This window comes from Dysidea avara, chromosome 3 (genome assembly GCF_963678975.1).
Source record: "Dysidea avara chromosome 3, odDysAvar1.4, whole genome shotgun sequence".
NCBI classification, from domain to species: Eukaryota; Metazoa; Porifera; class Demospongiae; order Dictyoceratida; family Dysideidae; genus Dysidea; species Dysidea avara.
The window spans coordinates 8,879,871-8,893,611 of record NC_089274.1 but is presented as its reverse complement, the minus strand read 5'-3'; the positions used below and the strand labels follow the sequence as shown (position 1 = coordinate 8,893,611).

The following is a 13,741-nucleotide window of genomic DNA, read 5'->3' as shown; positions in this document are numbered from 1 at the left end:
TGTCACTGCAACGTAAACATACATCTGTAACTTTGGAATCCTTTCGTGTATGGAGATGAAACAAAGATTTTTGTACTCCCTATGAACAGGCGAACACAATGATGCCCAGGATTTATCCATTGGAGGCTTAATTCGCCCACCAGTGAGGCGATAAAACCTTGCATATTTTTTCCTGGAGCTTGCATTTTTTACCCATAGTTTTAAATGCATTTTATTACAAAAGTACTGTTGTGCGTATATCGACGGTTTTCCAAAATTCGGTCACATATGATCATGAGCTGCAGTGGTTGCATACACATGTTAACCTAATAACCAGAGCCTGGTGTACTAATTATAGCTTCACCTTTCTCAGAGTAATTAATGTAGGTAAAAACACAATACAGGCATAGTCACAAACCTCAGCATGCGTGTAAGCAATAATGTCTCCATACCCTACTTGTGTTGTAGTGACCACAGCCCAGTAAAATGCAATAGCATACTGCTCAAATATTGAACTGTTGTCTAAATAATATAAATACACATCAATGAAGCTCTATAAGTGTACATTGTACAACCTGTACTTACCAATAGGTGTAAAGGCAGTTACAGCAGTTGCCCAGCCTCCCCTTATACAGACATGACCACGATTGCTTGGACAGCCCAGCATGACCCAGAAACAAGCTATCCAGTGAGTACACATGATCAGTGTACCAAAGAACATAATACCCCTAAATTAGTACAAGAAATACAATATAATTAGACCAATTCCAAAGCAGGGATTTTCCACTCATACCTTAGTAGTATACATTAGCTATGTCTTGTTTCACTACTTTTAGTGAATGGCTTTACTCAGTGTTATGTAATAGATATTACTTTAGGGCTTCCAAGTCATATATACACACACATATTACATTGCCCCACTCACAATGTAATAATTAAACTGAAGTTAGTTTTAAAGAAGCCGTATAAAAAACAACTCAGGTGAAGGTATGAGGATGACATAGTCTGTTAACGAATACCCTTTAGTTATAGAGTGATCAAAACGGTTTGCAACTGCAAAGAATACATCATACAGTACGGTAGTACTGTACGTATATTAGAGATCATGAAGATATGGGCTTTTCTGGCCAAAACTATTACCTTAAACCCAGCCTCATAATACCTTCATGGCGTCTTGACAGTATTGGTTAGGTATAACCAAGCCCAAAAGTGCCTTCAGTATGAACTAAAACACTTCCAAAAAGTTGCTAAGAAATTTTTTTTTAAACTATTTAGTGGAATTTTCTACAGACTGACTGACTGACTGACTGACTGACTAATGCCTTCAGACAAGCGTAGCGTGATAATGGTTAAGGCTACGGGCTTGATTCTTTCATTGTTCGACGTCGCTTTGTCCAGAGATGTGCCTTTTGGCATTCCGTAGTACATACAATGCATGCATCATGGAAGTTACCTTTGTCCTCCTTTGTGTCCCATTTCTTTTTGCTGACAGCTCAAGGTGTTGATTTGCGGTGGCTAGCACAATGGCTTTCTCTAGAGGAATCATCTGTATTTTCCATGTTGACTGCAGAGGAGCTTCTCCTACTGTTCTTAGTTTGTAATGTTTTAAACATAGGTTAAAGCAAACCATAATGGCCACTTACAAGTCAGTGGTTGATAGTTGGGGCATGTAAATTGTTGTGGTGGCTACATGGATTGATTGCAGAGGCACTTCTCCTATTGTTCTTCATTTGTAGCGCTGTGTAATGGGCTGAACATAGCTGAAAGCGAAGCGTAATGGCCATTCACTTGGTACAGTATGCGTGGGTTCACCAGTCATAATAATGTAATTAAACAAACAAGATTAGGAATTTTAAGCTTGATTACGGATCATAGAAAAAAAAGTTAAAATTCTTAATGCTTCCTTATACTTGAAAATTTATATTCAAGTAGAAGGAAAAATTAGGAATTTAAGTTGGATTAGGGAAACCATGACTGAATTAGGGACTAACAGTCCATTAGAAAATAGTATGCATAAAAAATGCTTTGATCTTTGGGAGATAATGAGGTCTTTAAATAATCACTCAAAGATCTGCTAGTAGGTTCTTTTAACATGGTTAAAATCCTGCTTGCAGAAAAGGCCTCAAGCATAGTAAATCTCACTTCCGATCATTGATTTGCTATGCTCTTCCAAGCAGTAGTGGGCAATGGATTCAGAAATTCCAAGCTACACTTTAAATAGTCTATTTGGTTGGGTTCTAAGCTAGTCCCGCATCCAGACCCCTTTTTTATTGTCTTAAGATAAATGTTTTTAATTTCCAGTACCAAAGGGAGGGACAAACAGCCTTGCCATGCCTTTTGACACTTTTCTATGCGCCTTTTGTTTGACAAATGCGCAACAATTATTCTCCAGTTAATGATCACCCCGTTTCTAGTTATTTCCACCCCTTTCCGTCCTTGATCACAAACGTTGGTGATACCAGCTGTGCCCGCTAGACTGGAAGTGTCTCACACCTAGCCCACTACCATCAGGTCAGTATCACACCATCAAAGAAAACCCCATTGTATACAGTCGCTAGTTTAGAAAATGGTATGCATAAAATGCTTTGATCTTTGGGAGATAATGAGGTCTTTAAATAATCATTCAAAGATTTGCTAGCAGGTTCTTAAAATGGTTAAAATCCTGCTTGCAGAAAAGACCTCAAGCATTGTAAATCTCACTTCCAATCATGTAATTGCTATGCTCTCCCAAGCAGTACAGGCTAATAGCCTGTAGTGGGCAAAGTCACTCAAGCCAACACAAGTTTGACCACTCCATTCCTTTTATAAGCACGCCTCAAGCAATTTGATTATGGGAGGTATTCAGGATGAATGAAGAAGTCCAGTAATAACACAGAAAATTCTGTTTAGTGCCCATCTACTTTCTAGAGTGTTTCAAGCATGTTTCATCTTCAATCAACCCTTAAATCAATGAGGAATGAGTGTTTGCAATGATGTTAATGAAATCATAATGAAATCACAAAGAACTTTGGGGAATAAGTATTTACACAATATGGGCATGCATAACGACGTTAAGTAAATAGTAAATTAATTCTTATAGCCTAAAACTACACAATGATCAAGTCTGTTCACTGGTCTACTTGGAGAAGATTAAATGAACACTGTAACTACAGTGGTTTACTTGTTATGAAGTGATGAACAAAAGCGAGTCTCCTCTCCATGTTTCAAAAGTCCGTGTCACGTGTTTAATTTCGATTGTGGGTTTATTCATGTGAGTCATATATGACCTGATAGAAATGGTAAAGCCAACAGAACTTGTTGAAAGGAGAAACCACCATCGAGTTATGGATCATATTATAAAGCTATGTAAAGGATTTGCGTGTTTCCTTACCAAAAAGTTAATTACATGGCTAGTTTTGGCCTCATTGTTTAGGAAAACTCTAGGTATCATGTTACATCACAAGTAAATTGTGTAGCCATAGGACAGATGCTTTGAAAGTTACAGTGCTTTGTGCAAGGCACACGTATTTGGGCCAGTTTTCTGGCCTTTGTGGGCTTAATGGTTAAATTGTAGACGGACTTTACTAGAGACCTAGATGGGAAAGCTACTTTGTAGAATGATAATTTTGTAGTATTTGTAGTGTGGGTGTGGTCTGTATGCAAAACCAAGCCTGGCCCTTATACTGCGTTGTGCCATAAATACAACAACTTGTGACAACTCATCATCATCATAATCACTCAAGCCAACTGTTGCTCACATTATTGCACCTGTTCTTTCACACTGCTGTGACACCATGGCACTTGTAATGGCAACAACTGGTCAGTTTCCTTGTCAACACAATTATCTTTACTAGCGTCCGTCTTCAGGAAGCAGCAATGAGGTGCTAACTTTGATTTCTCTTCAGCTCCTCAACAAAAATATGTTCCGTCTTCAATGCTAATGTTAAGATTATGTGACGATTTTAAAACAACATTTAATCCACTCCTACAAAAACTCCACCGTTTTCCAAGTCAGATATATAAAGACCACGCCCTCAAATATTTTTGTTTTAAAAACCTCAGCTTCACTTTGGTTATTAAAATCCACGAAGATCCTCTCGTGCTAGGTCTCTAACCTACACTTAGTATATCTGAAGGTATAGGCAACCTCACTACTTTTTAGCTATTCCCTTGTTCCACTACTCTTTTTTTCCCTAATCACTCCTAATTTTTTTTCCTTCTACTTGTTTGTTTACTTTAATTATGACTACTGAACCCGTGCATACTGCATCAAAAGAAAGAATGGTGCCAGGCATGTCATAAAATTAGTTTTGCATCTAAACACACCCCTCAATTACTGAAAAGTGAAGTGACCATTACGAGTTATGCTCTGCCTGTCACACAGCACTGTGAATGAAGAACAGTACAAGAAGCATCTCTGTAATCAATTCAGTCACTAGGGAAAATATGGGTAATAAGCGTGATAGGGAAGCTGTATCGCACTACCGCAAATTGACACCTTGCATTGACAGTTAAAAGAACTGGGACATGAAGGAGGACAAAGGAAAGTCCATGATGCATGTATTGTACATACTGTGGTTGGCAAAAAGACATGACTTCAAGAAATCAAGCCTGTAGCATTATATATCCATTGTTGAAGTATGCTTGGCTGGAGGCATCAGTTAGTTAGCTAGTTATTCAGTATAAAATTCTGAAAATCTTAAAATTGGCAGGGTTTACGTAGGTTGCTCTGAAGGCATGTATGGGCTTGGCTATGCCTAAGCAATACTGCCAAGCTGTTACAAAGGCTGCTTTTTTGGGTGATATTGATGGGCAAGAAAGCCCAAACCACTATGATTCCTAATATACAGTACTACCAAGAGTTCATAATATAAAGTAGTAAGAGAGAGTGTCCAACAGGAGTACATTCCAGCAAATACACTGAGTAAGATAGAATATCAACACCTTGGTTTGTACAAAGGTTTCAGCATCTCAACACATATCAACACTTACCTTCCACCAGTAAATGTGTCAATTGGATCAAAACTTTCAAAAGTCTTATTTTACTCAGTGTGTTTGTACAGGCTATATTGGCAGTTTGACACTCTTCCTTAATATTGTATATTATAAACTCTTGGTACTACCATACTGTATGATAAATCATGTATATTCTTTCCTCAGGCACACACACACACACAGGCTTAAGTCTATTATGCTCCAAAATCTTCAAACTATTCTTTCTGGCAATTCTTTTCAGTCATCTCTAAAATTTGCACCAAGCATAACAATACTAGATAGGGTTTTCATATAAGTGCGCTTAGAATAATGAACTCAAAGTCAACTGCTTTATTAGAGTAGGCGACCGCTCTATTAGAGTATTACGATCTCCTTTCAACAGGTTTATGGTGCACCATTCCAGAAGTGTATCCGAAAAGATTTTTGTATTATGCTGCAAGCAAAACTTTGCACAAATTATTCCTAGAGTAGTGCTGAGTGATTTTGATATTTTATAAACGGTACTGTCAACTTGATATTGCAGTAGGACTAAATTATTGGCACGCATTAGTTGATGACCTGTAGTTCTAGAGTTAGACCCTAATCATTTTCAACAACAGTAGAATTGTGTTGAGCCGATTGCAGTATAACACAGCTTAGCTGTTTTTGTGCAGAAATCATTTGATTTTGTAATTACAACTACCAAAACCAGCCTATGGTTGGTCTTGATACTTCCATTTAACTTTTTTCCTTTACTACAGGAATTGTCGAAGACTGCATGGAAGAACTGAAAAAGGATGAATTTTGACAGACACGTATATCCCAATGATAGCTGGGCAGACTCGACTCAAACTAGGAATAGGAGATGCGGAAGCTTCCACAGTAAAAGTGGTTAATTAGCTATGGAGCTATGGATACATGAAAATGGTGTTTTCTTGGTCTGTAAAATGAGTATGTCACTTGTCCGCACCGTTTGTACTTGGACACACAACACACTTGATATAGGCCATTTTCATATTTTCTGTAGTACTCTAATAGAGTACACAATTTTCTGAGCACTTCAATACAACGTATATAGAATGTTCTAGAATTTCCACTGATAGATAGATCTACAAGTTATTAGTCTAGTGTACTAAACCAGAACTGTCATAAATTAAGTGAGGTAAGCAACTGACAGCAGTGGCAGAGTGGTATAATGGTTTGGGTAAATAGGTGTGGAGGTCCTTGGTTCAAAACTTGGAGAAATTTTTCCGACATTTTTTTTTTTACTTCTCAGTTATAGGAAGTGGAGAGAAAAGAAGAAAAAGAGCAGTCTGTCGTGCGTCCACACTAGCTGTATTTGGCTGCACGACACACTATTGTCTGTCCTGATATCATTGGTTACATCATCCTTACACACAACAGGGATGTGCAGAATGAACCGCTACTTCATTGTATTCTGGGTCAAAGGATAACTTTATACTTTATAATGGTCGAATTAAGTAATTTCACATCGCTTGTGCCAAAGGCTACCCTGTTATGCCTATGCTACTATTCTTTTGTACCATTCAACTTCATTTCAATAGCTTCAGTGATGCTGGCATACGACATACTTGAGCATGTGTCTCTGTATAATGTACTATAGTCTGTTTGCGTTCACCTGAGCCCTGAGCCCTTGTTTCTTGTTAATAATTCTTGTTACAAGGGCCAGCTGCTCAAACATTTAGTAGCACTGTGAAGCCCTTCAAATGTCAGAACTGTTTATCAAAAAAGTGCTTTGATACTGGTAAGAACAAGTGAGTTATGAGGCTTTAAAAACGCAAACATGTTAACAACATGAAAACATGTTTGTTCCACTACAAAACCATTGGGAGTGAACACATGTTCACCTCCTTGATATTACTATATTTGGCGGGGGCTCAGGTGAACGTGTACTGAGGAATTTTATAAGGTACTTTTATAGCAGACAGCCATGTTTAAATTTCACTATTTAAAGAGTTTCATGGTCCCTTATCCATAGAATTCAGTGTGCTCCTGCTATATACCATTTCCAAAATTATTCCAGCATAACAGATGCATAACTGCATACACACTAGTGTTGTCAACTAAGTAGAATGATGCAATATCATAATAGATCATTCATGCGTTGGTTCGTTTCTTGTGCTATTGTACATTTTACTTTTACTTGCTAGCTGAATACAGGTATTTTACTGTACTCAACACATAGATCAATCAGACTGTACATGATGCATTTATAAATACAAACAATTGCAAATCCACAAACTTTGCAATCACCACTGGAAAAGCTATCCATCTTTCCAAGTAGCCAATGCCAGCAATCTGAGAATAAATTTGTAATGCAAAGATAAATATTATAGTGTACTACAAATTATTAATGTAGGAATCCAAGTGTTATATAAAAGGCAGTGAGACTTGATATGTGACCAGGCTTTCAAAATCAAATTAACGTTTTACCACAAATTGATTGTTACCATACAAGGGGAGGCTCTCTACTTTGTGACCCACTATTTTAATTATAATACAGGGGTTTTCCTCATTCAGAGGTAAATTATATGGAACCAGATCTGTTGGAACAAAATGCTTATTCTCATTATGGAGGTTTTTCTATTGTGTCCTTAATTCAAGGAGTTTAAGAGAGGTTCCACTGTTAAAGGCTAAGGCAAGGTCAGAATTCCAAAATGCATGCACATGCCACAGGTGAGCCTATTATTCACATAGTGACTTAGTATGTTTACCACACAATGTGCCAATAGTACATAGGAGTGCAATAGATTGCACTGTAAAAAGCCATTGCGGAAGCCACACACACATGCTGTACATACATACATAGCTATCTCAGGCCAAAGGCCATATTAAGAAAGCAATAAATTAATTTCAGATTTTAATTTCAGATTTCTGTGGTTGACAGTTCCGCCGTCAAGAAAGATTAGACACAACATCGTTGTTGTTGTAGTCTATGTGGTGTCATTGGTCCTTACTTAAGATCCCACTATCACAGAACACAACTTCAGTGGGCAGCATGAAGGTGTCAAGTCTTCACGAGGTGTGTGTGTGTGCATGTGTGTGAGTGTGCGTGTGTGTGTGTGTGTGTGTGTGTGTGTGTGTGTGTGTGTGTGTGTGTGTGTGTGTGTGTGTGTGTGTGTGTGTGTGTGTGTGTGTGTGCACACACATGTGTGTATGCATAAAATTAATACATAAAGTATAGCTGGACACTTACAACTCGAAAGACTCGAAAGAGTCGATTCAATCTCACAATAGCCAGGAGTGCCAACTTTTGATCTAATGAAAATATCAACATGAACAATAAAATTCTTAATCCGTGATACCAAATAATTTAATATTGAAACAAACATATTTAATAAATGTCTGTCTGTTTGTCTGTATGCATGCATGCACACTATGCTACTGCAAACAGGACAAACAAATGTGATATTCTCAATACAAACTATAACACTATACCACATATATATGTATGGGTAGCTATTTAGCATGTAAAATTGTACTATTTGGGTGCTTATAAGCTCTTGGTAGATATATAGAACTTGGTGTCCAATTCTACACCTGACAACTTTGACACACTTTAGAATACTAACAGTGCCAACAAACACACATAATAATATACGTGGAACATACCTTCACTTGCAAAAGCAAATACATCAGTTGGCAGCATTTCAGCAATAAAATCATATATGAAGTTGGTCATGAAATAATGTTTAGCACACATTAGTGGATTAGTGATCAATACTCCTTCATCATTGTAGTAAGCGGTATGGATCCTGCAAAAACTGTAGTAAAAATAAATGCATAAAAGTAAACCACCGAAGTAGTAGGACAAAGAAATATGATGTATATGCAAGAAATTTTGACTTTCATAGCCACAAGACAAGTAGAGATTTTCTACATACATACATATTTATAATCTGCTAACATTTACCTGTGTTCCCATGGTAAGAACTAATCTTAAAGAGGCAAACACGTGTTCTCTACTAAATGGTTTCGTATTGAACTATCCATGTCTGGGTTGTAACTGTTTCACTACTGCTGACCCAAGGACCCAGATAGCAATCCAGCCACATTTAACCCTGTTTAAGTAAGACCAAGGTGTGCACCAAAGCTACGTACATTATGGGTGCTCAGCTGGCTTAGCAGGTAAGTATGTAATTTATTGCAACGCAATAAATTGAAGTTAACATGCCTTGATGTGGCCGTAGAATGGATACAGTGCAAATCTACGTACCACACCATAGTAAATGAAGCCAGCATCCTTTAGTGATAAACTAGCCTTTCGAGTAAAGTAATTAAATCCAGCAACACAGAATCCTTGAGTTGACTGTAAGGTCCATTAGAGAGGCATTGTATATTAGCAGTGCTAGCACCACAAACTGAAATCAACACTTGTTTCAGGTAAAAGTTGAATCAATCTTGTAGGATACATGAAACGTAATGATGTCATAATGATTCATTGTAATAAACTGGTTTGACAGGTTTGAGATCACGAGATCATGCCATAGTGCATGGCGTGTTGGCAGACAGAAAAACTTTTGTCCTTGGTGTCACTGGAGAGTCACTACTACTCAGGGTCGATTTGGAGCAGAGTTGGTGAAGTCTAGCGGAAGCGGCATGGCGATAAACCTGGATCAAACGGACATTGTGGACTCTCGGCTGCATGAAGGATGAGCAGGCAGAGCCTTCTACCAATTCCGTGAATGATTTTCTCAGTTAGGCGATGGCTACCGTTGATGATTCCCGGTGAGTCTGTTCCATTATAAAACTTTTATATAATTGCTACGTGCTGTTGCGGTTACGAAGTGTTAAACTATCATCAGTATTGCGTAATCGAAAATGAGCTGTCGTCTAGTTTGACACAACATATTGTTGTGGCTGAGCGTTTTCAATGTTTTCAGCAAATTTAGCATTATTGTAGCGTAGTGCAGAGCTGTCTTACCTCTGCTGGAAAATAGGCCTTTTGTCGGCCGCCCACGCATGTAATTAGCGTTTAACGGGCAAAAGCCTCTCATATGCATACAATTTTACCTATTGGTATATATCTACACTGGTCAGCAAATTTAGCTTTATTGTAGCGTAGTGTAGAGCTGTCTTACCTCTGCTCAAAAATAAGGCCGTTCCTCGGCCTCCCACGCATTTAACGAGCAAAAGCCTCTCATATGTACATATTAGTATTCATCTACACTGGTTGTAGATGTGCAGTTCAGCATACCATTCATAGTAAATTTGAAGATATAGACTATTGTTATCTTCCACAAGCCTACAGCCAGGCTTATCTACAGCCAGGCTTATCTACAGCCAGGCTTATCTACAGCCAGGCTTATCTACAGCCAGGCATACGGCTATGTTCATCATGGTCTGAACCTTTCTTAACTTTCCACATGGTAGGCAAGCACCTATATCAGTCCACTAGCACATTTTTGTTTATATCTCATTTCTGTCATCTCACGGTTTTGTGACCAATGTTGTGACTGACCAACACTAATGCATGGACTGTTGCTACCTCATTGTAGGGTTGGTTACTGAGGGTTAGGGATGGTGTTATCGGGCACTTTAATACTAAACAGTGGCTTCGATGAATACCAAAAGCTAGGCAACTTGTATTTGCTTTATGGCTTATTCAACATGATATTTGCATGTGTGTTATTGCATGCATGTTATTTACATGCGCGTTATTGCATGCGTGTTAATTGCATGCGTGTTAATTGCATGTGTGTTATTGCATGCGTGATATTGCAGGAATGTTATAATCACAAGATATTATGGCTGCTGCTTGCCTCTTCGCTTGTATGTGCACTATTACCGTTGTTATTACATATTTAGCTTTATCTGTGATAGCAAGTATTTGGTGTTTTACAGGATACAAAAACTTGATAGCTTGTGCATTCAACTTCCTTATGTGTAACCGCTATGCCATCCAATGCCCTCAGTTCCCAACTTTTGTACATCATAGCACACATTCTTCATACATTTCAGCATACATCCTGTGTGATCACAGGATATCATGTAGTATTGTTAAATATTTCAATATGCAATTACAACTGGAAAACCTGTTGTCTCTCTGCCATGAGTGCTAACAGGTACAGCAGCCTGTTGTCAGTCTTGTCTGCCCGTGACTGATGAAGGCTGATTATACCCTACACCAGCTGTCCTAAGGGATACTTATGGACCATCAGGATATGCTTTTAGGCTCACTGTCATTCCTGCTAGCATCGGTGTCTCACTACACTCATTCCCTGATATTTATCAAGCTTAAAAGATCGGGATGCTTTTGATGGAACAGTTGAATTACATTAGGGTAAACGAATGAACATCTCTCAGTCATTTATCCTCAATAATGCATGAGAAGTGTTTACAAGTGCATCGTTAATCCTCCTTCTAATGCAGATAAACCATGCATCCACGAGGCATGGTTTACTTGATTCATGTTTAGGAAGTATAGTACTATCGCATTGGGAAAACATTTATTAATTGCACATACTCACAGTAAATATTTGTTAATTGTACATACATTTATTTGCATCACTATGTGGACTCCACGGTGCAGTTACGTAGGTCAGTTACGTGGTGCTTTTGATTGTCCGTGTTGAATTTTCTCATTTTCACGAAACACACAACTGATTGATGCTGTCTTTGCATGTGTGGTTCACTCGTACCTCTTCTCCGAGTGTCTATCAGCATGATGCACCAGGTCAGTACCCGCCAATTCGCTCATTAAATTATGTGTAAAATTTTCTTTTTTGTGAGCTATGGTGCGTGTGGCTTCTTCCAGTACTGTTGTTGCAGGCGTGTCGTTGCATGCGTGGCATTGCAGGTGTGTTGCTGCGGGTGTGTCATTGCATGCGTGTTGTTACGTGTGGGCTGTCGTACTGTGTTGGCATGCATGTTGCTGCATTTGCATTGGCATGTGTGGTGCTCTGCATTTAGCAGTATGAGTATGATCTGCTCGCTTCCATACATACAAGGCTACGAATTACATCATTAGGACATCAATATTTGGTCCTGCTTGTGGGGTCTCTGGCTGTTTGCTTGTGTTTTGCTACATCCTACCAGGCAACGTAATCCCAATGTATTTTGTCAATTGTTGCAATAGCGATACATTTACTGCAGTTTGTTCCCACATACAACTATATTGTTTATGGCTGCCTGTGTGCTGCATGCGCGTGGTCGGCAGCAGTGTTTCTGGGCTGGGCAGATGACTTGGCTTTCTGCTCTTTGTGTTGCCAATTTGCTTTTGTTGTTTATGGCCTTCGCAGTGCATTTTATGGCACGATATGTGTTTGAGCTGAGGGCTACTTTCATTTCACATGAATCGCATTCTGCTGCAGCAAGCGTCATTACTTATGACTGTTGCATGTTCCTGATGCGCGTGGTTTCACCATGCGTGTTTTATAGGTATTTGCCCATTGGATATATCTGGTACAGTGTTGCTATAACAGGGTGATAGGGAACTGAGGAAGTTTGGGGAGAAATTGGGTGGATGAAGTGCTAATTATCTGTGCATGGCCAAACCAAACCAATTACGCTATATTTAACGTATATGATTATTCATTGGTTGCTGCTATCACGTTGTGTTGCTATGCATATATGATGCGTTGCTGCAATCTTGTACTAATTGGAAGACATATTTGCTTCGTGGTCAACTGTAAATCCAGTTATGCCATATCCACAATGCTTGTCTGCGTGGCTTGTGCAAAAGTTATTACATCCTACTCCAACAATTTCCTCAGTTGTCCTTTCCCCAAAGTACTTGTGTATAGATATCTGTATGAATGATATTTGTGTTTTGTGCTGTTAAGTATATCTAATCCAAAACAGCCAAGCTGTAAAAAAAGTGTGCGGCCCTCAGAAAGGCTATGGTGAAAAAATATGTGAAATCCAAGGTGGCGGCCAAGAAATGGCTGTGATGGTAGGTTAATGGTAAAAATTTTAATAATGACAATTCAGGTGAATTTTGTGAAGCGGCACAAAAATTCACCTGAATTGTCGTTATTAAAATTTTTACCATTAACCTACCATCACAGCCATTTCTTGGCCGCCACCTTGGATTTCACATCTTTTTTCACCATAGCCTTTCTGAGGGCCGCACACTTTTTTACAGCTTGGCTGTTTTGGATTAGATTTCATTTCTTTATGTATTTGTATACCCCAAAGCCGGCCTATGGCCAGCTTTGGGACTTTTTAAACCTATGTTTTGTTTCTTTACTACAGGAAGAACTTTAAATATTTTATCAGTAAATGTAAAATTATATATATAATACATATGTGATAGGATTAGCGAAAAGGGGTCTTCCACACACATCCAATTTGCCAACTTTGACAATTGATAACTTCAGATTGCAAAGAGCTATTGCCTTGAAATTTGGGCAGTGGTGATTTCTTTGCAGCTGAACTCTCTACATGATGGTTTCTTTGTAGTTGAACTCTCTACAAGGTAATTTCTTCTAGCTGATCTCTCTACAGGGAGATTTGTTTGTAGCTGAATTCTTTACAGGTGAAATGTTTGCAGCTGAGCTCTTTACAGAATGGTTTCTTTGTAGCTGAACTCTCTACAAAGTAACTTCTTCTAACTGATCTTTCTACAGGGTGATTTGTTTGTAGCTGAACTCTCTACAGGTGATTTGTTTGTAGCTGAATTCTGTACAGGTGATTTGTTTGCAGCTGAGCTCTTTACAGAATGGTTTCTTTGTAGCTGAACTCTCTAAAATGTAACTTCTTCTAACTGATCTTTCTACAGGGCAATTTGTTTCTGGCAGAATTTTCTACAGGGTGATTTCTTTGCAGCTGAACTCTCTCTACATGG

The 13,741-nt window shown here is 38.6% G+C and overlaps 1 protein-coding gene across 3 annotated transcripts in view; it reads right to left on the bottom strand.

The window, feature by feature from the left end:
• The window catches only part of LOC136249247 (uncharacterized), a 112,806-nt gene that overhangs the window by 32,040 nt on the left and 67,025 nt on the right, over positions 1-13,741 (bottom strand). For all 3 annotated transcript variants that reach the window (XM_066041210.1, XM_066041212.1, XM_066041211.1), the window contains 5 exons: positions 8,566-8,717; positions 8,150-8,211; positions 7,196-7,251; positions 565-707; positions 398-501 (listed from right to left, as the gene is read on the bottom strand). In XM_066041210.1, coding sequence (XP_065897282.1) covers positions 398-501; positions 565-707; positions 7,196-7,251; positions 8,150-8,211; positions 8,566-8,717 — 517 coding nt within the window. The remainder of the gene's footprint in view (positions 1-397; positions 502-564; positions 708-7,195; positions 7,252-8,149; positions 8,212-8,565; positions 8,718-13,741) is intronic.